At 42.3% G+C, this 27,855-nt stretch overlaps 1 protein-coding gene across 3 annotated transcripts in view; it reads right to left on the bottom strand.

Annotated features, from left to right (window-relative positions):
• Nucleotides 1-27,855, bottom strand: part of MCMBP (minichromosome maintenance complex binding protein) — a 63,482-nt gene that overhangs the window by 26,904 nt on the left and 8,723 nt on the right. Inside the window, exons 1-5 of one of the 3 annotated variants that reach the window (XM_032176355.2) lie at nucleotides 17,747-18,102; nucleotides 5,062-5,147; nucleotides 4,274-4,414; nucleotides 4,117-4,158; nucleotides 2,564-2,665 (exon numbers count right to left, since the gene is read on the bottom strand). In XM_032176355.2, the coding sequence (XP_032032246.1) occupies nucleotides 2,564-2,665; nucleotides 4,117-4,158; nucleotides 4,274-4,414; nucleotides 5,062-5,147; nucleotides 17,747-17,804 (429 nt within the window). In that variant the 5' untranslated portion in view covers nucleotides 17,805-18,102. Of the gene's footprint in view, nucleotides 1-2,563; nucleotides 2,666-4,116; nucleotides 4,159-4,273; nucleotides 4,415-5,061; nucleotides 5,148-17,746; nucleotides 18,103-27,855 lie in introns of those variants that run through there. The other 2 variants (XM_032176356.2, XM_032176357.2) reach the window with 2 other exon arrangements.

Genomic DNA, 27,855 nt, shown 5'->3' with positions numbered 1-27,855 from the left:
CATCCTGGCCAACATGGTGAAACCCCGTCTCAACTAAAAACACAAAAAAATTGGCATGGTGGCACACACCTGTAGTCCCAGCTACTCCAGAGGCTGAGGCAGGAGAATCACTTGAACCTGGGAAGCGGAGGTTGCAGTGAGCCGAAATTGCACCACTGCACTCCAGCCTGGTGACAGAGCAGGAGTCTGCCTCGAAAAAAAAAAAAGCATAATCATAATAATATCGCTAAAGGAAATGATGCCAAATATAAAAGATGAATTCTTCTTGCTTAATTTATATAAAAGACAAATGACTGTTAAAAACAAAAATAGTATGCTGTGAGCTGTATAATCTAAGGACAAGTGAAATCTATGACAAAAATAGCACAAAGAATGAGAATACACAGAAGCAGACTGTTGCAAGGGCAAAAGATCAAAGAAGAAATCACAAGGGAAATTGGAAAATATTTTGAATGACAGTAAAAACCTAACAAATGAAAACTTGTGGGATGCAACTAAAGCAGTGATTGAGGAGAAATTTATAGCTTTAGTTGCTAACATTAGAAAATAAGAAAAATTCGAAATCAATAATCTGAGCATCTACTTTAAAAAGCTAGAAAAAGGGCCAGGCGCGGTGGCTCACGCCTGTAATCCCAGCACTTTGGGAGGTTGAGGCAGGAGGATCACGAGGTCAGGAGTTCAAGACCAGCCTGGCCAACATGGTAAAACCCCGTCTCTATCAAAAATACAAAACAATTAGCCGGGCATGGTGGCAGGCACCTGCAATCCCAGCTACTTGGGAGGCTGAGGCAGAGAACTGCTTGAACCTGGGAGGCGGAGGTTGCAGTGAGCCGAGATTGTGCCACTGCACTCCAGCCTGGGCGACAGAGCCAGCAAGCCCCCATCTAAAAAAAAAAAGGCTAGAAAAAGACCAGTTAAAACCAAACCAAAAAGAAGGAAATAAAGCAGAAATGGATGAAGCAGAAAACAGAAAATTGAAGTGAAAAATAGACTAACATTATTGGGAATAAAAGAGATCAATGCTAGATATCCCACAGACATTAAAAAGAAAATACTCTGACAAGTTTTATGTCAATAAATTCAACAACTGGGTTTAAATGACTTCAAAACAGTCCTTGAAAGATACAATTTATCACAACTGACTCAAAATATCTGTTAAAAAACTGAATTAGTCACTCCTGTAATCCCAGCACTTTGCGAGGCCGAGGCAGGCAGATCACGAAGTCAAGAGATCGAGACCATCCTGGCCAACATGGTGAAACCCCATCTTTACTAAAAATACAAAAACTGGCAGGCATGGTGGCGTGTGCCTGTAGTCCCAGCTACTCGGGAGGCTGAGGCAGAAGAATCACTTGGATCCAGGAGATGGAGGTTGCAGTGAGCCAAGATCATGCCACTGCACTCCAGACTGGCAGCAGAGCGAGCCTCCAACTCAAAAAAACAAAAACAAAAAAAACTGAGTTGGTAGTTTAAAATGTTCTCACAAAGAAAATGCCCAGCTTAAAACTGTAAACAACCTAAATGCTCATCAACTGGAGACTTTATAAACAAATAATACTCAGCAAAAGAAAAAAAAAGAAAGAAATAAAGAACTACTGATACGCACAACATGGATGACTCTCAAATGGATGATGTTAAACACAAGATGTCAGATACAAAGACTATATATTATATGAGTCCATTTAGATGTCATTCAAGAATAGGCAAGACCAAGCCATAGTCAAGAATTCAGGATTGTGCTTGCAGGGGAGGAGGTAGTGACTAGAAAAAGGCAGAAAGGAATTTTTAGGCACCAGTTCTTTACTTTGGGGTATAAATTACATGGGTGTATGCATTTAACCAAATCACTGTGCATTACCTTAAAATCTGTGCATTTCAATGTAGGTGGGCCATGCCTTAAAAAACTACTATTGTAAATAAAAAGGAAATGTTTCTACAATCCCCTCTCCAAAGAGCCAATACATTGTTTTCCCTTAATTAGAATGAATTCTAATTTGAAACTATTTTTTTACTTTAATTATCACATTTTTTCAGTACCTTTAAATGTGCCTTAGGTGGAGCATGGTAGCTCATGTCTATAATTCCTGCACTTTGGTAGGCTGAGGTGAGAGGATCACTTGACCCCAGGGGTTCAAGACCAGCTTGGGCAACAAAGTGAACCCTGTTCCTACAAGAAATCAAAAAATTCGCCAGGGATGGTGGCACATGCTTGTGGTCCCAGCTACTTGGGAGGCTGAGGCAAGAGGATTGCTTGAGCCCAGGAGGTTGAAGCAGCAATGAGCCATGTTTGTGCCACTGCACTCCAGCCTGGGTGACAGTGAGTCCCTATCTCAAAAAAAAAAAAAAATTACTTCAATCATTTTAACAGTATTTCACTATAGGAATGTACTGTTATTTTAGCATTCCTCAGTGACAAATGCTTAGCCTGTTTTATGGGTTTTCTCAATTAGAACAAATGAAACACATTTTATTAAAATAAAGCTAAGCTTTGCAAAGGAAGAATATTTAAAGGCTAAGTTTTTAGAAACCATCAACACAATAAGAAAGTTCAGATAAAGGATATTTCTTTTACCCACGTAGATTCCCCAGGCACCGGAACACAATAGAAAGTCTGTCTTTCCAAAGTGGTATTTCGTGGAGAGTTTAAATCAAGTTCTTGTTGAGGCTGTGATATACATAAAAAGTGTTTTTAAAAATTTATTTAAAAAAACCCAAAATTTATTTTAAAATTAGCAACCACATTTTCACATTATAACACCACAGCAAATATTTTACAGAGTTAATTAACAAGTAACTAATTCCAAACTATCACTTTTTAAAAGAAAATGGATATAAAATCACTTCAAATACTGTCATCAAACACTTCCTCCCTCAAATCCAGAAAAATGGGACCTCTGTAGAGTGACTTATAATCTGGGTCTAGTCCTCTGCTGTGCGAATCTAGAACCTTACTTTTATGAGGTTATCTAGGTCTTTTTATATTCTTGGAGTCTAACTCTTGGCTTATACAAACCTTAGGAAACTGATTTATCAAACCCCAATATCAGTCTGTTAATTCACAATAGTTGTTGTTGCTCATTAAATATTCTAGTTCAGTAGGCAGATCTGGACAGAAAAATTGCCCTAATTTGGAAGGTTACTGCAAAGATTATATTAAACAAAAATGTAACTTCTGACAATTATTTAGAGTAAAGAACTCATTTGAAAGATAGATTTGTTTAACCTCACACATGATGAACTTCAGGTCTGTTTTTCTTTTAGAGTGTTTCCATAAAATAAACACTGTGCCAAGCCTAATGGATCAACTGTATTAATGATTACAGTATCCCTTGTTTAAGGAGCCCTAACACATTAGGCTAATATATTACATTACTGTATACCATAAAAAGCTGTGTATTAATGTTAACTCAGTAATCCCAGCATCTGGAAATGGGCCAACAAAATACATGAGGCTGTCCATGTGTAACACTACCAAAGGCTAACAAAGAGTTGGTACATATGTTGCTCAAGAGTCATAAATAAAAGACTCATTCTAGGAAAAAGGTACCTTGGGCCTAGAAAGAAAAGCAAACAAAAAAATCCTTGCTTGTATGTATTAGGCTCAAAGTTGATGTCTCTTGGGTCCTTTCCACTTCTTGGAATTTTCTAAGTATATTTGAAAGAGAATATGCCTTTCTTAGGGAATAATATATGACTTTTGAATCTCATCTCCGAGCTACCTAGGAATGAATATTTCACTAAATTTCTGTATTACAGGCTGATTCTGACAGTTTTCTATGAAAGAAACAGTGAGATTACCATTGGCTTTGTCTTTGAAGGAATTAAAAAGGATTTAATTTTGCAACCTAGGGTTCTTTGTTTTTCATATATTATATACAGATATTGGAGAGAGGAATTAATTTTGGCATTAACAGTATTTCCCCTTCTGAAAGATCTTTAGAGGATTAAAAAGAAGTCACATCAAACTCCTAAATAAAGCCAAATAAGGAAAGCATTTCACATGATTTCTTGTAACTTATACACAAGATAAATAAATTTAAGATTAGCTAAACAAATAAATTCTGTTTAGGAAAAAATTCTTACTAAAAATGTTTTATACATATTAAACATACATACCCCACACTCTGCTACATCTCTATATTTTCCAAAATGAAGAACCTATGACCCCAAACATAGAAAAACAGAATTATATCAATATATCAGAACCAAAACTACCACAAACAGTAAAAGGACAAAATTAATACCACAAATTCATGAAAACAGCAATACTTACATGTGCTTTCGTGTTTTGGTTAACCGTTTCGTAAACTCCCATGTAAAACTCAGGGTCAAACATATCCTGAATCATGCAACGAAATTTCACAAAACTATTAGGTTTCAAATAATGAAGGGGAACTTCATTCAGTGATGGTACCTTAAAGGAAAATAATCAAGTAAGTCAACTGAATATCCTGTCTATACAACATTAAGCATATATACACAAACTTTACATCCAGACTTAAATTGTTACACATACACACACACACACACACACACACACACACACACACACACACACAGACACCCCCATGCCTCATCAGGGAGCCAAATTATCTCAATGGTCAACATAACTGCTGGAACCAAAGTTCTCTTCCATTTCTTTCAAGTTTTAGATAACATTTGACCATAACGTAAAAGAATGCTAAAAAATGCTTTTCATTCGGAACACTTTTCAATGATCGAAAAGGCATTTACTTTGTTGAGCTCTTGTCTTAAAACTAGCACATGGCAATTCTTTTAAAATGAAGGTAATAAAACAAAGGTAACTGACACTCTTGCAACTAAAGATTTGTCTCAGGAAGTAACACAGTCAGTTACTGCCACCCAGAGGCATAATGTATAAGTATTTATATGCTTAAACTTAATTAGCAAAAGACCAAAATCTTTTAATACAAATGTACTTGAAGCAGAAGTACATTAATTTACATATTTTTAAATTACATGTGGGTTACTTAGTTACTCTACTAAGAGAAACTGTATAGTCTGTCCAACCCTCTCCCTCGAAAATAGCAATAAGCTTACCCACTTAGGAGCATTATTTTCCTTCAGCTTTTCCTTAAAATATTCAATTACTTTCTTCTCCCAGTCAGGATTAACTCCATTTTGGGCTGAAAGAGAAATATACTTTTCAAAGCTGATGTACATGCAATATATAATAAGAGACTATGATCAGGTGAGTACACAATAGTTTAGCCAGCAAAAAAACAAACTAAAATTAGCTAGTATGATAGAATGAATTTTTAGATAGGGTGCATTTTATACTTCAGTGTGTCTGAAGTACTACACAAGACACATTCAAGAAGCTGTACTGAGCAGGGGAAGGGGCAGTTACAAATCAGGAGGATGCTGACCTCCTGCAGGCTCTCTGGTACTCACAGTGTAGTTGGGGACACCTACAGAATGTGATACAAGGCCACCTAGATTCAGGAGCATATGAAGCACTGCTTGTAAAGCACTGTGTTCTTTCAATACATTTTTATGTAGTTTTTTAATCTTTACACCTATCCTGAAGTAAAGAGCCTAAATTTTTTTGTTTATAACTTCATTTGGGAATAATTCCAGATTCAAAAAAGTTGGAAAGAACACCTGTATCCTTGCCCCATTTGCTTATCATTTGCTCCATTCTTGTATTTTTTCTGACTCATTTAAGATTAAGTTGCACTATCAGGTATTTTTGCCTCCAAATATTTCAGCGTGTCTCCTAAGGAACAGTACTAACCATAGTACTGTTATCAACCTCAGGAAATTCAAAATTGGCACAATACTTTTTATTTAATCTACCATCTATATTCCAATTTATCATATGACCCAATACTATTCCCTCTATAGCACTTTTTCCCCTTCAGTTACAGGACCCAGCTTAGGAGCACTTTTGCATTTAGCTATCAGATCTCTTTAATCTTTCATACGGAATAGTTCTGCAAACTTTATATTTCATGACATTGCTATTTAAGAAGAATAAGGTCCTTTTTAAAAAATTGAATGCTTCTCAATCTGGATCTGTTGGTTCCCTTATGATCAGATTCCAATAAAATATAACCAAACTGCTGTTTAAATAATGTTGTCAAACTACTGTATAAGTGATGTTTGTCCTTCCAGGTGACTGAAAAGACATGATGTCCATCTTCCCTTCATTGGTGATGTTAATTTTGATCACCCAAAGTGACAGCCAATTACTCTACTGTGTAGTTACTATTTACTCCTTACAATTAACAAGCCATCTACAGGAGGCACTTATGGGAATTGGCCAAGACCAAAAAGTGAGCTATTGACGGAATACAGATTTATGTGAACTAAAACCACCAAACCACAGAGCTGGCCAATCCTGCTACTGTTTATATTCATCACACAAGTGTTATGAAGATTTGGAGTAAAAAATAAAAAGTCTACACTTGTTATGGAGCTGCCTCTGTTGAAAAGGACCATAAAATCCTAACACCATGTTTGAGCAGGACTTCCAAACACGTTTACTTAACTGGACAAGGGCCAGTTCTGAAAAAGAAGTAGGGATGGGGGATTCCTCAGGTGATTCTAATGTGTAGGCCTTAACTCCACTAACAAACTAGTCCTCAAAGTTGCTTCCCTGACCAGCATCATTAGCATCACCTGAGTACTTGTTAGAAATGCAAATTATTCAGCCCAACCCCAAACCACAGAATCAGAAACTCTTAGGGGTGGGGCCTAGCAATTCATGTTTTAAAAAGCCCTCTATGTGACTGACTATAATGCACACTGAAGTTTAAGAATCGCTGCTCTACTAGATACAGTGAATTGGGTAAAAGGTAAGTGGGTATTTTCACTTGTATTCAAAATGGATGTTTAAAGAAAAGACTATTACACAGCCATGACTGCCACACCAACTATTCTGCCTGCAATTGTGTAAAAAACGTGAGAATACCACAGAACAAATAGTAAAGCTACATTAAGCAGTGACTGGGGAGCAGCAAGTTATTTCTAAGTTACTTGAATGTATATAAACGCAATTTTCTTTTTTCAGACAGGGTGTTGTGTTGGTTGCTCTGTCACCCAGGATGTAGTACAGTGGTGTGATCCTGGCTCACTGCAACCTTAATTTCCTGGGCTCAAGTGATCCTCTGGCCTCAGTCTCCTGAGTAGCTGGGACCACAGGCACGGGCCACCATGCCTGGCTAATTTTTAAATGTTTTTTATAGAGACGGAGGTCTCCCTATGTTGTCCAGGTTGGTCTCGAACTCCTGGGCTTAAGTGATCGATCCTCCTGCCTCTGCACTTAAAATGAAAAAATTCTCTTGGCTGGGTGCAGTGGCTCACACCTGTAATTCCAGCACTTTGGGAGGCCGAGGCAAGTGGATCACCTGAGGTCAGGAGTTCAAGACAAGTCTGGCCAACATGGTAAACCCCTTTTCTACTAAAAATACAAAAATTAGCTAGGCGTGATGGTGCGCGCCTGTAATCCCAGATACTTGGGAGGCTGAGGCAGGAGAATCGCTTGAACCTGGGAGGTGGAGGTTGCAGTGAGCCAAGATTGCCCCATTGCACTCCAGCCTGGGCAACAAGAGTGAACTTTGTCTCCCCCCACACCGCCCCCTCCACCGCGCAAAAAGAAAAAATTATCAAGACACTGGATTCCTCCAGACTCCATGTGTGTCCTTAGGATCCAACTATGTATCCTTACCATATTGCTGCAATAAATCTTAGGAGGAGTACAACTATACAATGAATCATATAAGTCCTAGTAAATCTTCAAGCATATGGGTGGTTATGGGACTCCCCGACACATTTGTATATGAGTACTTCATTTCTTTTTATTCCTATTATTCCTCTGAATAACAACCAATTTGTTTATGTATTTGCTTGCTGAAGGACATTTAGACTGTCTTCAGGTTTGACAACTATAAACTAAACTATAAAACATGTGTCTGCAGGTTTTCATGTGAACATGAGCTTTCATTTCTCTAGAATGAGTATCTAGATATGACACAGTTGAGTACATGGTAAACGTATCATTAAGATTCTGCCTGTCTTCCAGAGTGGCTGCACCATTTTGCTAAGAGATCCAGCTGTTTGCATCCTTGCCAGTACTTAGTACTATCACTATGTATTTTTAAATTTTAGCTGTTCTAATATGCAATATCATGGCTTAAATTTGCATTTCCCTAATGGCTAACAATGCCGAACTCTTCTCAGGGGGATATTTGTCATCCTTGTATCCTTTCTGGTGAAATGTCTATTTAAGCCTACTTAAATCTTTTGCCCCTTTTAATACTGAGTTTTTAAATTACCACTGTGTTTTCTTATATATTCTGGATTCAAGTTCTTTTTCTGATACTGGATTTTCAAATATATTCTCCCAGTGTATAGCTTGTCTTTCCATGCTCCTAATAGAATTTTTTTTTTACAGAACAAAGGTTTTTAATTTTGATGAAGCCCAATTTATCAAATTTTTGTTTTACGCACTGTGCCTTTGGTGTCATGTCTTAAGAACTCATTGCCAAATCCCAGGTCACAAAGATCTGTTTTCTTCTAAAAGTTTTATAGTTTCAGGTTTTATACTTAGATCTATGATCCATTTTGAGTTAATTTTATATGAACTATGAGGTATAGGTTGAGGATTTTATTTTTCCTTGTAAATGTTGAATTGTTCATGTCTTTGTTGAAAAGAATATCCTTTTTCCATTTGAATTAGCTTTTGTATCTTTATTAAAAAGCAGCGAAGGCCAGGCATGGTGGCTCACGCCTGTAATCCCAGCACTTTGGGAGGCCGAGGCAGGTGGATTACCTGAGGTCAGGAGTTCAAGACCAGCCTGGCCAACATGGCAAACCCCCATCTCTACTAAAAATATAAAAATTAGCCGGGCGTGGTGGCACACACCTGTAATCCCAGCTACTTGGGAGGGTGAGACAGGAGATTCACTTGAACCCAGGAGGCGGAGCTTTCAGTGAGCTGAGATCGCACCACTGCACTCCAGCCTGGGAGACAAGAGTTGAGGCTCAGACTCAAAAAAAAAAAAAAAAGCAACAAAGACACAGGAATAAACCTTGAAAACATTATGCTAAGTGAGATAAGCCAGACATAAAATGTGAAATATTATTCTACTTGGGTGAGATTGGATAGTTTGTGGCTGTGATCAGCAGAATAATGACCCCCCGCCACCAAACCAAGATATTCATGTCCTAATCCCCAGAACTTGTAAATATGGGAATTAAGGTAATAGATGGAATTAATGTTAATAATCAGTTGAACTAAAAAAAACAAAATTATCTGGGTGGGTTCAATGTAATCAAAAGGGTCCTTAAATGTGGAAGGATGTGGCAAAAGAGGAAGTTAGAGTAAGATGTGAGAACAACTCAACTTGTTGTCTTTGAAAATGGAAGGGGGCCACAAGCCAAGAAATGTGGGCAGACTCTAGATGCAGGAAAAGACAAGAACAGATTCTCTCTTAAAGCCTCCACAATGGAATGCAAGTCCTGTCAACAATTTGATTTTATCCCAGTAAGACCCATGTCAGACTTCTGTCTCCAGGACTGTAAATAAAAACCTTTTGTTTTAAAGTCACTACATTTGTAATTTGTTACAGGAGAAAAAGAAAGCTAATACAGTGGTTTTTGAGGAACTGGTCCATTTCATCTAAGTTGATGAATTTCTATCTGTAGAGCTGTTTGTCTTATCCTTTTCATGCCTGTACAGTCCACGGTGGTATCTCCTCTTTCTTTTCTAATATTGGTAATTTATCTTCCTTTTTTTCTTTTCTAATATTGGTAATTTGTTTTCCTTTTTTTTTTTTCCTTTGCCAGTATGGCCAGAGGTTTATAATTTTATTGGTTTTTTTTTTAAAGAGCTTTGAGTTTCACTGATTTTTTTCTTCTTTTTTCTGTTTTCTATTTCATGGATTTTTGTTCTCTATTATTTCTTTCTTCTGTTTCATTTGGGTTTATTTTGCTCTTCATTTCTAGTTTCATAGGTGGAAGCTTAAATTATTCGCTTGAGACCTTCTCTTCTAATTAAGGCAGTTAATGCATCTAAGCACATCTTTGGCTGTATCCCACAAAGTTTGGTATGTTGAGTTTTCATTTTGATTTAGTTCACAATATTTAAAGCTTTCCTTTGAGAGTTTTTAATCCATGGATTGTTTAGAAGTGTTCTTCTTATATATAAAGTTTACTATTTGGTTTATGACCCAGAATGTGGTTTATCTTGGTGAATTTACATGTGCACTTGAAAAGAATGTGTATTCCGCTGTCATTAGGTAGACAAATGTCAATTAGATCTACTTGGTTGACAGTGTTGTGTGTGTAGTTTTGTGTTGTTCAGTATTCTTTTTGATTTTCTACCCACTATTCTGTCAAGTACTGAGAGAGGAATAGTAAAATATCTAACTACAATTGCATATTTGCCTATTCTTTTATTTCTGCTGGTTTTTGCATCATACATTTTGAAGCTCTGTTGCTTGGTGCATATATAGTTAGGTCTTCTTGGTGAACTGACTGTTTTAACATTATAATGTGCCTCTTGTTCTCTTCTCACACAACCTTTCTTAAAAACATTTTAGGCCGGGCGTGAGCCACCATGGAATCCCAGCATTTAGGGAGGCCAAGGCAGGCAGATTACCTGATATCAGTAGTTTGAGACCAGCCTGGCCAACATGGTGAAACCTCATCTCTACTAAAAATACAAAAGTTAGCTGGGCTTGGTGGCGGTACCTGTAATCCCAGCTACTTGGGAGGCTGAGGCAGGAGAATTGCTTGAACCTGGGAAGTAAAATGGTGCAGCCACTGTGGAAAAGTTTGGCAATTCCTCAAAAAGTTAAATATAAGATTATCATATGACCTTGCAATTCCATCCCTAGGTATATCTGGGAAAGAACCAAAAAGCTTACATTCACACAAAAACTTGTACATGTTTATAGCAGCACTATTTATAACAGCCAGGAAATAACCCAAGTGTCCATCAGCAAATATATGGATAAACAAAATGCAGTAAAGACATACAATGGAATGTTATTTTCAGTCATAAAAAGGAATGCAGACTGGGTACAGTGGCTCACATCTGTAATCCCAGCACTTTGGGAGGCCGAGGCAGGAGGGTCACTTGAGGCCAGGAGTTTGAGTGCAGCCTGGGCAACATAATGAGACCCCAAATCTACAAAAAATGATTTAAAAATTAGCTGGGTGTGGTAATACAGGCAATACATGCCTGTAGTCCCAGCTACTCAGGAAGCTGAGGCTGCAGGATCACTTGAGACTGGAAGTTCAAGGCTGCCGTAAGCCATGATCTTGCCACAGAGCATTCCAGCCTGGACGACAGAGCTAGGCTCTGTCTCTTAAAAAAAAAAAAAAAAGGGAATGCAGTACTGATTCATACTATGACATGGATGAACCATGAAAATATCATGGTAAATGCAAAGAAGCCAGACCCCAAAGGCCACATGTTGTATAATTCCATCTACACGAAACATCCAGAATAGGTAAATCCATGGGCAGAAGTATAGTTGCTGCCAGAGATGGAAGACAGAAGAAATGGGAGAGACTACTAAAGGTATGGGGTTTCTTTTTGGAGTGATGAAAATGATAGGGGTGGCCGGGCGTGGTGGCTCATGCCTGTAATCCCAACACTTTGGGAGGCTAAGGCGTGTGGATCACCTGAGATCAGGAGTTCAAGAGCAGCCTGACCAACATGGTAAAACTCCGTCTCTACTAAAAATACAAAAATTAGCCAGGAATGGTGGTGCATGCCTGTAATCCCAGCTACTTGGGAGGCTGAGGCGAGAGAATCGCTTGAACCCGGTAAGCAGAGGTTGCAGTGAGCCAAGATTGCACCACTGCATTCCAGCCTGGGCAACAGAGTGAGACTCCATCTCAAAAAAAAAAAAAAAAAAAGAGAAAAAGATAGTGGTGGTGATGGTTGCACAACATCATTATGAATACAGTAAAAAAACATTCAATTGCACATTTTAAAATGTTAAATTTTGTTATGTGAATTTTATTTCAAAGAAAAAAAAATTTTTTGGACCAGCCTGAGCAACATGGTGAAACACCATCTCTACGAAAATACAAAAAGTTAGCCGGGTGTGGTGGCAGGCGCCTGTAGTCCCAGCTACTTAGGAGGCTGAGGCAGTAGAACTGCTTGAACCTGGGAGGTGGAGATTGCAGTGAGCCGAGATGGTGCCACTGCACTCTAGCCTGGGCGACAGAGCGAGACTCTGTCTCAAAAAAAAAAAACCTCTAAAAGCGAAAACAGTTAAAAGTGGTTACTTCAGGCAGGGCGGTGGCTCATGCCTGTAATCCCAGCACTTTGGGAGGCCGAGGGTGGTGGATCACGAGGGCAGAGGAGGTCGAGACCATCCTGGCCAACATGGTGAAGCCTCGTCTCTACAAAAATTAGCCAGGTGTGGTGGTGGGCGCCTGTAGTCCCAGCTACTCAGGAGGCTGAGGTAGGAGAATCGCTTGAACCTGGGAGGGGTAGGTTGCAGTGAGCCGAAATCGCGCCACTGCAATCCAGCCTGGGCGACACAGCAAGACTCGATCTCAAAAAAAAAAAAAAAAAAAAGTGGTTACTTCAATGGAGGGAGCACATATTTTCACTCAGTTCATACCATAATGTTGATTTTTTTAAAACCATGTGTAAGTTATTATAACTTCAAAACTCCTACGTATGCCATCTGCCATGGCTGCGGGAGCTATTCTTCTTCTCTGAGAACGCCCCCAATGTTGAGGTGTGGATAATAGTCACGATTGTCCTACCTAACTCTGTGCCATGGCCACAGATGACTGATCCCTGAGTGAATGGATTCCTGACTCCATGTTGTGCCAATCAGATTTTCTATGCCTGAAAATAAAGATGCTAGCTAGTGTGGGTTGGAACTGAGAACAAGTAAATTTGGGAGACGTCGAGTAGAGAAAGAGAAAGTGTGCAGAGATGAATGTAGCCCAAGAGAAGAAATACTGAGTTGCCTGGATTCCTGCTAGCTTTCCAGTTCCTGATTCCACTCAGTCTCTTCGAATACCCAACCACTTCCCCTGCTCTTGGGTTTTATAGCCTTAATATAAATTAACTTTTTTCAGTGGCCTACCAAGGACAGAGTGGTAGGAGAGGTCCAAGCTGGGTACAGACAATAAGGGCATAGATTGTTTGTTTAGATTCATGGTGATAATAAAAAGCAGACCAACTAACTTTTAGTTCATTTTATTATTGCTTTAAATTCTCTAAAATGCTAGTGATAAAATAGTCTGCTCTGCCCCTCTTCACCCAACCCTGATCTTTTTTGCATGAGCTAGTCTAGTTCTGTTAGATACAACCAAACAACCTTAAATATAACCAGAATAATGATCTTGGTCTAACCAATAATTGAAGGGAAAACAGCTAAAGAGGCTGGGCGCAGCAGCTCACGCCTGAAATCTCAGCATTCTGGGAGGCCAAGTGGGGGCAGATCACTTGAGGCCAGGAGCTCAAGACCAGCCTAGCCAACATGGCAAAACCCTGTCTCTATTAAAAATACAAAAATTAGCCGGGCATGGTGGTGCACGCTTGTAATCCCAGCTACTCGAGAGGCTGAAGCATGAGAATGGCTTGAACCCAGAAGGCGGAGGTCGCAGTGAGCCGAGATCACGCCACTGCACTCCAGCCTGGGCAACAGAGCAAGACTCTAACTCCAAAAAAAAAGAAAAGAAAAATTTTGAGATTTGTGATCTCACTAGCCATTTCCATTAACAACATTTCTGATTAATCAGTCTTTCCACTGCTTTTGATCAACAAGTGTCCACTGAGCACTTTCAACGTACAAGGCAAATTCTAAGAAATGAGGATACAGTGGTGAATAACGCAGATACAGAGGCCCTGAATTCACGGGGTCAAAATCCAGCAAAGGAACTTCTGAAACAAGAAATTTAAACAATGCGCTTTACACACTATTTTTCAAAGACATATATAATAGGATCCTGAAGTAACATGGAGCAGGGGTACCCTACTTTGGTACCTAACTTAGGTTCCCAAAGGAAAAGTAAGACTTAGCCAGAAAAGTAGACATGGGATGGGAGAGGGAATCAGGCACAAGAAATAGCAGATGCAAAAGGCCTAGACACAGGTTCAAAATCAAAGAACTGAAAAAAGGTTCAGTGCGGCTGGGATGGAGTATGAGGTGGGGGCATGCAGTGATGAAGTCTCAGTGCAACGCAAGGGTGGGGCCAACAAGGGCCTCATAAACCACTTTAAAAGGCCTGGATCAGATAGTAAGGGTAACAAGAAGTCACTGAAGGACTTGGTTCCAGTATGGCAGGTGAAGAGAAGCAAGACTGGAGGCAAGAAACCAGTTAGAGGGCTGTTCCAGCGTCCAGGAAAGAGACTACGATGGCCTTAATTATGACAGTAGCACTGGAGATGAGGGTCTGGGCCGGGCGCGGTGGCTCACGCCTGTAATCCCAGCACTTTGGGAGGCCAAGGCACGCAGATCACCTGTTCCAGACCAGCCTTGCTAACATGGTGAAATCCTGTCTCTACTAAAAATACAAAAATTAGCGGCTGGGCACGGGGCTCATGCCTATAATCCCAGCACTTCGGGAGGCCAAGGTGGGAGGATCACTAGGTCAGGAGTTCAAGACCAGCCTGGCCAACGTGGTGAAACCCTGTCTTTACTAAAAATACAAAAATTAGCTGGGCGTGGTGGCATGCACCTGTAATCCCAGCTACTCGGGGGGCTGAGGCAGAAGAATCGCTTGAACCCAGGAGGCTGAGGCTGCAGTAAGCCAAGATTGTAACACTGTGCCCTAGCCTGGGTGACAGAGCAAGACTCAGTCTCAAAAAAAAAAAAAAAAAAAAGATCAGCTGGGCATGGTGGCAGGCACTTGTAATCCCAGCTACTCCGGAGGCTGAGGCAGAATTGCTTGAACCTGGGAGGCGGAGGTTGCAGTGAGCCGAGATCACACTGTTGCACTCCAGCCTGGGTGACAAGAACGAAACTCCATCTCAAAAAAACAAAAAACAAACAAAAAAACCCCTAGAACGGATAAGATACAGTGACCAAATTCAGATCCTGAAAGAGAGTCAGTGAGTAGCTGGTTATCCAAAAAAACTAGCATGACATACTAAAAAGTGGTGTCCTCTAGATCAGTGCTGTACATAGAACTTCCTGATGTTAGGAATATGCTAGATCTGTGCTAATACAATAGCCCCTATCCACATGTAGCTACTGAGCACTTGAAATGTGGTAACACCGAGGAGCTGAATTTTTAATTTTGTGTAATTTTAATTAATTTACATTTAAATAGCCACACATGGCTACTGCCCTGGACAGCACACTCTAGATTATTGTGACACCTAACTTAAAATATATGACAGGATTAATAAGTTTATACAACACTATATGACAAGGACAGTAAGAAAGGGAAAAATTCAGGCTGCTGGACGCAGTGGCTCACGCCTGTAATCACAGCACTTTGAGAGGCCGAGGCAGGCGGATCACGAGGTCAAGAGATCGAGACCATCCTGGCCAACATTTGTGAAACCCCGTTTCTACTAAAAATACAAAAATTAGCCGGATGTGGTGGCGCGCACCTATAGTCCCAGCTACTCTGGAGGCTGAGGCAGGAGAATCGCTTCAACCCAGGAGGCGGAGGTTGCAGTGAGCCGAGATCGCGCTACTGCACTCCAGCCTGGGCGACAGTGCGAGACTGTCTCAAAAAAAAAAAACCAAAAAAAAAAAATGCATATTTCAAAATAAAATACACAACAAAACTTAATTTTTCAGTTTAAAAAACTGTCTAAATATATGCAGAGAAAATAAACTACACAACCACGAACCAGTGGTTATCCTGAAGATGAAGGATCTTCAAAGATCTTTCCTTTTCTGCTATATGTTACTGAATTTCTTGTTGTACAACGCATATGCATTACCTATCTGGGGGGAAAACAATTTCCTACTAAACCAAAAGGTGCCTATAAGTTATCAAACATACTTGTAATGCTGTTATGATAAAGATATGCAATACAATCACAGTGATAGGAAAGCATAGCAACAGCTTCTACAAACACATTATGACTTTTCTATAAGACACAATGTACATGGGAACAAGACATTCTGGAGAGAAACACATCAACAAACTTCTCAGGTTCCCACAACAATCCACATAATTTATAAAATACTCTAAAGCTATTATTTTATATCTAAGTTACATCCTTCCTGTACTATGATGAGATGTGTCCCTTAGGATCATACATTTAGAAGACAACATTTGACACAAATACATTCAAATCTCTATCAAATATGAAATCATCTCATTTATCCGGCAAAATCAGAGTATGGGGTATTTCTAATAAATAAACTTTCTAATATTAGTAACTGAAATTTAACCCTTTAAGCACCAAACCTTTTTACTTTGGAGGGATTTTTCCTAAAAAGTATCTGCACCCTCTTAAACCAATGCTACAATTGAATCTTCACTGACATTTTGGGGCCATTATGTTGAGCATCGATTATCAGTTCTAGAATTCTTATGAACATAAATTACTAGGATTTAGTGCAGAAATACATGCCCCTTCCTCAAAGCACCCTTGACTGCTATATAGTGAAGTTTTTTTTTTTTTTTTAAGTATGAAGGTAGTTTTAAATTTCTTCATCAGGCTGTCAGTGTTCACTGGCTAAGTTCAGACGTCTATCCAGGCTTTCTTCTAATGTAATGCCTTTAGTTACAGCCTGGGAAGCCAAGTAACTAATTAGAATTACAGGTAAATTAACAAGGACTATTCTGAGTGAGCACTAGAGGCCCTCCTATAAGAAATACCATATATTGTTTGCCGTCGATTTTGGCTGCTGAGGATGATTTAGCTTCCTACTGCCTTTTCTTCCTAGTACCCCAAGATGTTTTTTTCAATGAGCTAAGGCTGCTCTACAACTCTAAGTTAACTCCAGACAAGTCAGGTGTTGCCATCTACAGTGATTTCTAGCTGGATCTGACTCCACCACTCATTACGTGCAAAAAGACGCTGGGGAATGCAACGGTTGTCAGAATGCCCAGTTAACGACAACAAATATAAATTTTTCTTCGTATACTCTTCGCAGTAAAGTAGCAACAGCAATCGCAACCAAAATTTACTAAGCTCGCCTGCAGCATTCTCAGCCCTGTGTACAAATTCAAGTAGCTCAATATTTCTTGCTGGCTCTGGCACAGAAGCAGATCCAGACTAGATGGGTTCTAAAGTCATCCCAACAGGAAAACTAAGCTATGAACGTTAAATCTTATCTCTGAGAGAATGAGGGTAGCACATGAGTTAGAACCAACTTCTGTGCAAGCGAGCACTCCCCGACGCACCGGAAGTTTTGAAATATCCTGTGGGCTTCCCACAGGCAAAGTGGTTTTCCCTCCCCGCGGCTCTGCGGGCCCTTCCCAGGGTTCGAGGACCTCCCCGAGTTTGCTGCGCCCGGGGCCGGGGCCCTGGCCCTACCACAGGCTGGGAGCGAGGCCGTCAATCACTGCCCGCGCCCCACGACTTCACCTTGGCGGCTCCCGAGCTGCGACTCGGGCAGGTGGGAGGTACCTGCGGCCCGGCTCCTGCCCCTGCCTGCTGCGACCGGGGGACAGGCTGTCCCAGCTAGGGCCGGTGCAGGCCCCGGGGCCCCGTCTCGGGCCGCGCGAGCCCTCGAGATGGTACCGCGTGGGGGCCGCGCGGCGGGGCCCTGCCCCGGGGCCCGGCAAACTCGGCTGCCCGCCCGGCCCGCCCCCCGGCGCCGCCACTCACCGAAGAATCCTTGCACAATTCCCAGCGGGTGGCTGAGCCAATCCTCCCCACACGGCATCTCGCCAGGGGCCAGGGCCGGCGTGGACCGAGCGGAGGCGATCCTCGGGCCGAGCGCGGCCGGGCGGCCGGCGCCCAGCTCCTCTTCAGCGGCTCGGCCGCTCCTCGCCCGCGTTCGCTCGCGCCCTCCCACGCACAGCGAGCGGCGGGGCGCGGGCCTCCCGCGCCTCAGGGAGCGGCGGCTGCGGTGGGGCCGCCGAGGAGCTGCTGGCGACGGTCAGGCGGGCGCGTACGGGTCCCTAGCCTTCACTTCGCACAATGGCGGGAAATAGCCGCCGCCGACCGCGCTGCCTGCGACCTGGGTGGAGCTCGCGCGGGGAGGGGCGGCGGGAGCGCGCGGCGCGACTCTGCGCGGCTCTGCGCGGCGAGGAGGCGGGGCGGCGGCGGCGCCACCATCTTGGACACGGGCAAAAGGAAGGGCACGCAGCGCCTCTGGAGGCTGCGCAGCGCGGGGCCCGGCGACGCGTTCCTGTGCCGGCGTGTAGCGGGAGCTCCCACAGTGGGCTTATAAGAGGGCAAAGCGAGTCTTAGCACAACAGCTGAAAAGCATAAGCTCAGAAACCTCAGAGTCATCTCTGGGCAAAATTAGTGGGCGAAACCGCCTTGGGAATGCACCCACCTACTCTTAGTGCCTTTTTTTTTGTTTTTGCTGATGGCAGCTCTTTTATTTGGGCCCCCGGCCTGAAACCCTGAGTGGTGACTTTTCCCTTAGCTGCACAAGGTCTCCCTGAGGAAGGTGCACATTTAGAGAAGGGGAACCTCGGAGGACCCCACGCTCCTTCTGCAGTCGCGTCAGGCCCTGTGGCTCAGGGACGGTTCCTTACCGAGGGGCGGGCGCTCTAAACGCGCCGGCCCGGCCTGCGCCCTGGCTGCGAACACCGGGTCGGCCTCTGTCTGGAAGCTGGCAGCCGCCATCAGGGAGCGGGGCGAGGCGCCTGCACTGCGCGCCGCTAGGAGACCCTGGAGAAGGAAGCTACGAAGACCGACTACAGCAGCCTTTTGCTGAGGCAATTTGGAAAATACCCAAGTTCAAGAGTGAAACTGTGGGAGTCGCTCTGAACCTCTTCTGGTTCAGGAGGATGTCCGATAAAAAAGAAAGAATGAAACTGTGTGTTTCCCCTGGGCCTGGAATGTACCTAAGAAAACCCCAGGCCCATCAGATATATCTACTCAATGAAGAAAGGGCATGGTGACGGAAGGGGAATGACCTGAATGGAATCTACAAAGTGAGGAGCTGAAGGAAAAGAACGGAACCCGTGTCTCAAGCCCTCCTTGGGGCTGTAGGGAGGGGGAAAATCCTTCTACCTTTCTAGGTTCTCCACTGGGGCCCTTATCACAAAGCACGGATTGGCAAAAGAAAAATTTAGTAACATGTACATCTTATATGGGCAAAACTCAAGGAAGAGTAACTCGAAGAGGTGGCTTAGAATGGGGGATTACGTAGCATTTACAAGAATAACTTTGTGGAGAAATGACGGAAGCAGTTTGAGGTTTCCAAAAACATCAGAGTGGGAAGGTAGAGATAGGAGAAACTAATGGTAGTTACAGGTAGTGAGTAAAGTGTATTATGTAGGTTCTTCTAGCGCCATCGCTGGCTGATACGGTCTAAAGTTGTCTCTGGTGATTAATTTTTGTTCCTGGTAGAAAGAGGAGGTGGGACACCTTTGAAAATTTATGTCCTGCTTTTAGGTACATAGTGGAAGGGTAGGGAGCTTGTTTTGTACAGATGCTCCTCTACTTAATCTACTTAGGATGGAGTTACATCCCAATAAACCCGTTGTAAATTGAAAATATCATTAGTTGAGGCCCGGCGCGGTGGCTCACCCCTGTAATCCCAACACCTTGGGAGGCCAAGGCGGGCGGATCACGAAGTCAAGAAATGGAGACCATCCTGGCCAACATGGTGAAACCCTATCTCTACTAAAAATACAAAAATTAGGTGGGCCTGGTGGCACACGCCCGTAGTCCCAGCTACTCTGGAGGCTGAGGCAGGAGAATCACTTGAACTGGGGAGGAGGAGGTTGCAGTGAGGCGAGATCATGCCACTGCACTCCGGCCTGGTGACAGAGCGAGACTCCGTCTCAAAAAAATAAAATATTGTTAGTTGAAAATGTGTTTAATACACGGAACCTATCAAACATCAGTAGGCTACCGCAAACATGCTCAGAACACTTACATTAGCCTACAGTTGGGCCAAAAGCATCTAACACAAAGCCCGTTTTATAATAAAATGTTGAATATCTCATGCAATTTATTGAATACTGTACTGAAATTTAAAAACAGAATGTGTGGGTAATTGAAGTATGGTTTCTACTGAATGGGTGTTGCTTTCATACCATCGTAAAAAAATCTTGTCAAACCATCGTTAAGTTGGGGACTGTCTGGATCTACTTTTCAGTTACCAAGATAATAATACTAAAATTAATAATATGAAAATAATCCTTATGCCAAAGTGGCACATTTTGGGGTGACATTCTGGTTTACTTCAGGGCAAAAACGAATAGTTTGTATTTCTTAGCATAAGGTAATTAATTGACGCACTAAATTGTACATCTGGTTCTTGTGAGTTTAGGTAAGTTGAGAAAACTTGAGTTTCAAATCCAGGTCATTACCACCATTCCATTCATTCATTTAGGAGACAGGGTTGCCAAGACCCTGGCATCAAATGGGGAGATCCCATATTTTCGCTTCATGGCCAGTAACAGGCAAATTAAATATATGATATGGAAATGTCTGCTCTTAAATCATTGTAAATTCAAATTTACTTTATCTAAATTGCAGCTTGATACCAATTCAGCAGTGGCTAGTGTAAGGGAGGAAAAATATCTTTTCCATCTACCCTTCTAGATTCTATGTTGGACCCCCTGTAACAAAAGATAGATTAACAAGATAAAAGCATGCACTTTATTTCATATACGTTTTACAAGAAATGGGAGCCTTCATAAGGAAATTAAGATCCAAAGAAGCAGTTAAAACCAAGTATTTTTATGCTAGGTTTGATAAGAGAGTCATGGAAGAATGTGATAGGACAAAGGCTGTGAGCTAAGTCCAGCAAACTAGGGGAAATTTAGCAAGGCCTGTGTGTTAGATTCCTTCCTGTGTCCCTTCATCTTTAAGATAGGATGCTCCTGTTCTCCAGGAAGAGGGAGGACAGCTCTCATGTCAGGGTCTTATAATCTGCTTCAGGGGAAGGCCAGGGAGCCTTTCCTGCATGTGCTATTTCTCAAATTCCTTCAGCTTAAAATATTTAATATGCCAAGGTGCCATATTTTGGGGTAGCAAGTCGTGAATCCCATCTCTGTGAAAACTTCTTTTGGTTTCTTCCTTGGTAGAGTATTTAGTGACTTATAAAAAAAAAATTGCCGGATTTTACTTAAGGAGACACTGTGATCCTTCTGAAATGTAATTATTTTATAATGCAAATAATTTAACCCTCTGATTTTTCTGTGGCAAGACGTTTTGATACTAAGTAGATATGGAGCTGGGGGAGGTGGTGTGCACTTGTAGTCTCAGATATTTGGGAGACTGAGGTGGGAGGATCACTTGAGCCCAAGAGTTCAAGGTTACAGTGAACTATGATCGTGCCACTGCACTCCAGCCTGGGAGACAGAGGAACACTCCATTTCTAAAAATAGTAACAATGACAATAATAATGATAAGTAGTTATGAAAATGTAAAAGGCCAGGGGAGGGTTCATGAAGGTCTGTTTCTATGGCAAGATTTCTTTTTTCCCACTATCAGTAACCACACTTCTGCCCTGACCGCGAGCCTGTATTTTTATGGAGGGCATTAAGTAACTCTGTCTATAAAAAATTACTGAGAGCAGCCAGGCGCGGTGGCTCACGCCTGTAATCCCAGCACTTTAGGAGGCCGAGGCAGGCGTATCACGAGGTCAGGAGATCAAGACCATCCTGGCTAACATGGTGAAACCCCGTCTCTACTAAAAAAAAATACAAAAAATTAGCTGGGCGTGCTGGCACGTGCCGGTAGTCCCAGCTACTTGGGAGGCTGAGGCGGGAGAATCGCTGGAACCCCGGGGGCGGAGGTTGCATTGAGCTGAGATCGTGCCACTGCACTCCAGCCTGGGCGACAGAGTGAGACTACGTCTCAAAAACAAACAAACAAAAAAAACCAAAAAAAATTACTGAGAGAGCACTGGAAATACGGGGTGAAAAAAGAGATTCCATCTCTGCCCTCATGGAACACACAGTCTAGTAGATTTATTACTAAATAATTACTCATAAGAGGTGCTAGGCAAGAATAGGTGAATATTTGTAAGAGGAATAAACAGATGTGTATATGTTCTAGTGAGGGAATGCTAAGGGTTGAATGTGTGCCCCAGAGTTTGGGTGTTGGAAACTTAATCCCCAATGCAACAGTGTTGAGAGGTAGGACCTTTAAGGGGCAGGGCCCTTATGAAGGGATTAATGTCACTATTGCAGGAGTGGGCTGGTTACAAAAGTGAGTTTGGCTCTTTCTTCCGCACGTGTGTGCAGGCACGCGCACACACACACACACACAGACACACACACACGTGTGCTCTTGCTTATGCTCTTTTTCACCTTCTCTCACCCTCTTTCCCTTTGCCTTATGATGCCGCCAGAAAGCCCTTGTCAGATGCCAGCAGCTTGATATTGAACTTCCCAGCCTCCAGAACTGTGAGAAATAAATTTATTTATTTATTATTATTATATATATTTTTGAGACAGAGTTCGGCTCTTGTTGCCCAGGCTGGAGTGCAATGGCGCGATCTTGGCTCACCGCAACCTCTGCCTCCCAGGTTCAAGCGATTCTCCTGCCTCACCCTCCGAGTAGCTGGGGTTACAGGCATGTGCCACCATGGCCGGCTAATTTTGTGTTTTCAGTAGAGACGGGGTTTCTCCATGTTGGTTAGGCTGGTCTCAAACTCCTAACCCCAGGTGATCCGCCTGCCTCAGCCTCCCAAAGTGCTGGGATTACAGAAGTGAGCCACCGCGCCCAGCAAATAAATTTTCTTTATAAATTACCCAGTTTGTGGCAATGTTATGGCAGCACAAAACGTTCTAAAACAAGAGAATGGGGAAGAGTTGTGGGGTAGGAGAAAAGGATGCTTCAGGGCTTCTCTGAAAATGTGACACTTACACTAGAATTTGAAAGATAAATAACAGTAAGCTAGGTGAAAATTGTGGGGGAAAGATTTTGTAAGCTTTAAGACTACAAAAACAAAAACTTGTACAGGAAAACTAAAATAGTTACAATTTAGTATATGACTTGCTATTAAGTGTTTACATAGTCATAATAAAGTTAAAATTTGAACATTGATCTAACCAACTTTATAGTTAACTATATTGGAAGGCTGAGGGGATGTGAAGGACTCACATATGTGATGATGACCAAGAAGATAAAAAAGAGCAAAATCCTAACCTTTCATCTGAAAAATTAACAGATAATGCAATGGAGGAAAAAAGGAAAACTCACAAGTAGCAATGGAATCATGTTAATTTAGAAATACAGCAATACTGAAAGAAGCAGCTGAAAGAGGTGAAAGTAGTTGCCTCCTGGTTGGGGTAAATGGGGTAAACATTTGCTAGTTTTCTGTGTACTTATCAAAAATGCAATCCCAACTAGATTTTCCACTAGGTTGTAAGATCCTTGAAGCAATGATTTTGGTATTTGTATGCTGTTTTGTTTCCCAGCACGTAGAATAGTACCTGATTTATAATAGATGCTCAATGAATAGTTGCCAAATGAATAATGCCTACTTTCTATAAACTGCCTAAATATCATCTCTAGATATTTAGACATATCAGATATTTAGACACACTACTTCATTTTCTTGGACCTCTTTTCCAGAGTCTTTTGACCTATTCCAATCTGGACTTGCTGCCTTTTACTTCTGGTCCAAAATCGTCTTCCTAGGATCTTCTACCACCATTACCTTAAAGATTATCTTTTTTTCCTCTTTCTTCTTTTTATTGAGGCCTCAAAAAAAAATCTGTTCTCCTCTTCTTCCATAGTTACAGATAGGTTGCCCAGTGAAGAACTGCATTTCTCAGCTATAGAGATGTAGCTGAGGTTGGTTTCCCAGCAAGGAACCACGTTTCCCAGACTTCTTTGCAGCCAGATAAGGCTGTGTGATTAAGTTCTTACCAATGAACTCTGAGTGACTGAGATGTTTGCAACTTCCACGTCTATTTATTTTTTTATAGCAACAGCATCTTATGTTGCCCAGACTGGTCTCGAACTCCCGGTCTCAAGCAATTCTCCTGCCATGGCCTCCCAAAGTGCTGGGATTACAGATGTGAGCCATTGTGCCCAGCCCAACTTCCATTTTTTAGGGAAGAAGATTTGGCCTTGTATGTTTTTCCCTCCTTCCTGATGCATAGGAGGGTGATGACTAGAATGACCTGCTTAAAGACACCTTGGATTTTTATGTGAACATTGCAGTCTGAGGTCTCTTTATACAGCTGCCAGCATTTGCTCTTATTAGTTCAGAAATTGGTATCAGAAGTGAGGTGCTATCGTAACAAACAGAAAATAATGTGGCTCTGGGAATAATTTCGTGGTCAGATAGTGGGTGGTGATACATGAAAGCAGAATGCTCCAGAAAAATAAGGGGATGATTTGATTCACGCTGTTGCAAGCGGGAGGGCATTCATTCATGAACATGTCAAACAGGAGGGTTAATATTTGGGGCTTTATAAAAACAAAGGAATCATTGTGGAAGGGTGGAGGCAGGTCTTATGTTGGAATATGCAAGAGCAGAGTGGTCCTTTGTAATTAACCCTGTCTTAGAACACAAAAAGGTAGGGGGGATTCCTGAACTGTTTCTGTTTTTTGGGGGTAGGCAAAAAATAGGGAAGATGGCACTCATTGACCAAGTCACAATGTTTCTGGTCTAATTGCTGCAGAGGTTGTGGGTCAGAGTTTTATTGTTAACTATAGTCTGACTGCTGGGCACAGTGGCTCATGCCTGTAATCCCAGCACTTTGGGAGTCCAAGGTGGGCGAATTGCTTGAACCCAGGAGTTCGAAACCAGCCTGGGCAATGTGGTGAAACCTCATCTCTAACAATAATACAAAAATTAGTTGGTGTGTGCCTGTAGTCCCAGCTACTTGGGGGTGAGGTGGGAGGATCACTTGAACCCAGGAGGTTGAGGCTGCAGTGAGCCGTAATTGTGCTGCTGCACTTCAGCTTGGGTGACAGACTGAGACCCTGTCTAAAAAAATAAAAATTAAATATAATCTGACCATTGTCTGTTTGTATATGCAGTTCTCTTAGAAATATTGTGCAAGCCATGTATGTAATTTAAAAGTTGTCAGCAGTCATACTTTAAAAAGTAAAAATAAATAGGTAAATTATTTTTAATTTTTTTATTTTTTGAGATGGAGTCTCACTCCATTGCCCAGGCTGGAATGCAGTGGTGTGATCTTAGCTCACTGCAACCTCCACCTCCTGGGTTCAAGCGATTCTCCTGCCTCAGCCTCCTGAGTAGCTGGGATTACAGGCACGTGCTACCATGCCTGGCTAATTTTTGTATTTTTAGCAGAAGCGGGGTGATTCGCCCGTCTTGGCCTCCCAAAGTGTTGGGATTACAGGCATGAGCCACCATGCCCAGCCATAAATTAGTTTTAGTAGTATATTTAACCCAGCATGTCAAAAATAATACAATTTGAAAAAAGAATCAATACAAATATTATTAATAAGGTATTTTACTTTGTTTCCTGAAGTCTTTGAAATTCTGTTACGTATTTTATACTTATAGCACTTCTCACTTCAGATAGTCATATTTCTAGTGCTCACTAGACACGGGTGGCTAGAGGCGACCAGATTGGACAGCACAAGAGATGTTAGAACTTTACAGGACTGGGAATGCCAATCAATTCAATATTCAAATCACAGGAGGTAAAATTTTTGCTGAAAACTATTTTCAAGGGTCCTTTGAGACTTCTTGGGTAATCAGAAGAATCCAGCCTTACAGCAAAGTTCAAATCAAGGATGGTCCTCTCCTACTGGAGCCTATTTCAAATCACTTCAAGTTAACCCCCAGTTAGGCTGAAAAATGAGCTTGAATCAGATAAGGAAGTAAAGAATTCGGAACTGACTGGAAATATAATACCAGGAGCAGGGCCTGAAAAAGCCAGCAACTGTCCAACATAGGGAGATCTTATCTCTACAAAAATTAAAATAAAATAAATGAGCCAGGCATGGTGGCACAGGCCTGTGGTCCAGCTACTCAGGAGGCGGAGGTGAAAGGATCACTTGGGTCTGGGAGGTTGAGGCTGCAGTGAGCTGTGATCACGCCACTGTGCTGCAGCCTGGGTGACAGAGCAAGATCCTGTTTCAGAAAAAAAGGAAGAAAAAAAGAAAAAAGCTAGGAACTTGTACAGGCCTCAAAAGCAAGTCTTAGGCCTCAAACTTTTACCAGCAAGAAATGGACTGCCAAAGAGAGACAGACATGCTTCCTGATGCCACTTTTTTTTTTTTTTTTTTTTTTTGAGATGGAGTCTTGCTCTGTCGCCCAGGCTGGAGTGCAGTGGCATGATCTCAGCTCACTGCAACCTCTGCCTCCCAGGTTCAAGCGATTCTCCTGCCTCAGCCATGAGTAGCTGGGACTACAGGTATGCGCCACCACACCTAGCTAATTTTTGTATTTTTAGTAGAGATGGGGTTTCACCATGTTGGCCAGGCTGGTCTTGAACTCCTGACCTCAAATCATCTGTTCACCTTGGCTTCCCAAAGTGTTGGATTACAGGTGTGAGTCACCATGCCTGGCCCTGATGCCACTTAAAAAAATTTCTTTTTGAGACAGGGTCTCACTCTGTCATCCAGGCTGGAGTGCAGTGGTGCAATCACAGCTCACAGCAGCTTCAACCTCCTGGGCCCAAGTGATCCTCCTGCTTCAGTCTCCACAGTATCTGGGACCACAGGCATGCACTACCATGCCTGGTTATCTTATTTTATTTTCTTTGAGTAGAGACAGGGTCTTGCCATGTTGCCCAGGCTGGTCTTGAACGCCTGGGCTCAAGTGATCCTCCTGTCTCGACCTCCCAAAGTACTGAGATTACAGGCATGAACCACTGCACCTGACCCCCTAATGCCACTTTAGATATGGCCAAGGAAGATCATGGATCAGGAGACATCTCCCTGTGTTAGTCTGCTTTTTGTGTCGCTATAAATACCTGAGGTTGGGTCATTTATGAAGAAAAGAGGTTTAATTGGCTCATGGTTCTGCAGGCTGTACAGGAAGCATGGTGCTGGCATCTGCTTCTGTTGAGGGCCTCAGGAAGCTCACAATTGGCCGGGTGCGGTGGCTCACGCCTGTAATCCTAGCACTTCAGGAGGCTGAGGCAGGCGGATCACAAGGTCAGGAGATCCAGACCATCTTGCCTAACACGGTGAAACCCCATCTCTACTAAAAATACAAAAAAAAATTAGCCGGGCGTGGTGGCGGGCACCTGTAGTCCCAGCTACTTGGGAGGATGAGGCAGGAGAATGGCGTGAAGCCCAGAGGTGGAGCTTGCAGTGAGCTGAGACGGCGCCACTGCACTCCAGCCTGGGCAACAGAGCAAGACTCTGTCTCAAAAAAAAAAAAAAAAAAAAAGAAGAAGAAAAAAAGAAGCTCACAATCATGGCAGAAGGTGAAGAGGGGGCAGGTGCATCACACTGCAAAAGTAAAAGCAAGAGAGAGAGGGGTGCAGGTACCATACTCCTTTATTTTATTTTTTATTTTTATTTTTTGAGACAGTCTTGCTCTGTTGCCCAGGCTGGAGTGCAGCAGGCGATCTCGGCTCACCGCAAGCTCCGCCTCCCGGGTTCATGCCATTCTTCTGCCTCAGCCTCCCGAGTAGCTGGGACTACAGGCACCCACCACTATGCCTGGCTAATGTTTTTGTATTTTTAGTAGAGACGGGGTTTCATCGTGTTAGCCATGATGGTTGTGATCTCCTGACCTCGTGATCCACCCGCCTCAGCCTCCCAAAGTGCTCAAATTACAGCCATACTCTTTTAAATGACTGGATCTTGCCTGAGTGTAGAATGAAAACTCATTATTGTGAGGACAGCACCAAAGT

Source organism: Hylobates moloch, unplaced genomic scaffold (assembly GCF_009828535.3).
Source record: "Hylobates moloch isolate HMO894 unplaced genomic scaffold, HMol_V3 SCAFFOLD_3, whole genome shotgun sequence".
NCBI classification, from domain to species: Eukaryota; Metazoa; Chordata; class Mammalia; order Primates; family Hylobatidae; genus Hylobates; species Hylobates moloch.
This window is presented reverse-complemented; position numbering and strand designations above follow the sequence as displayed.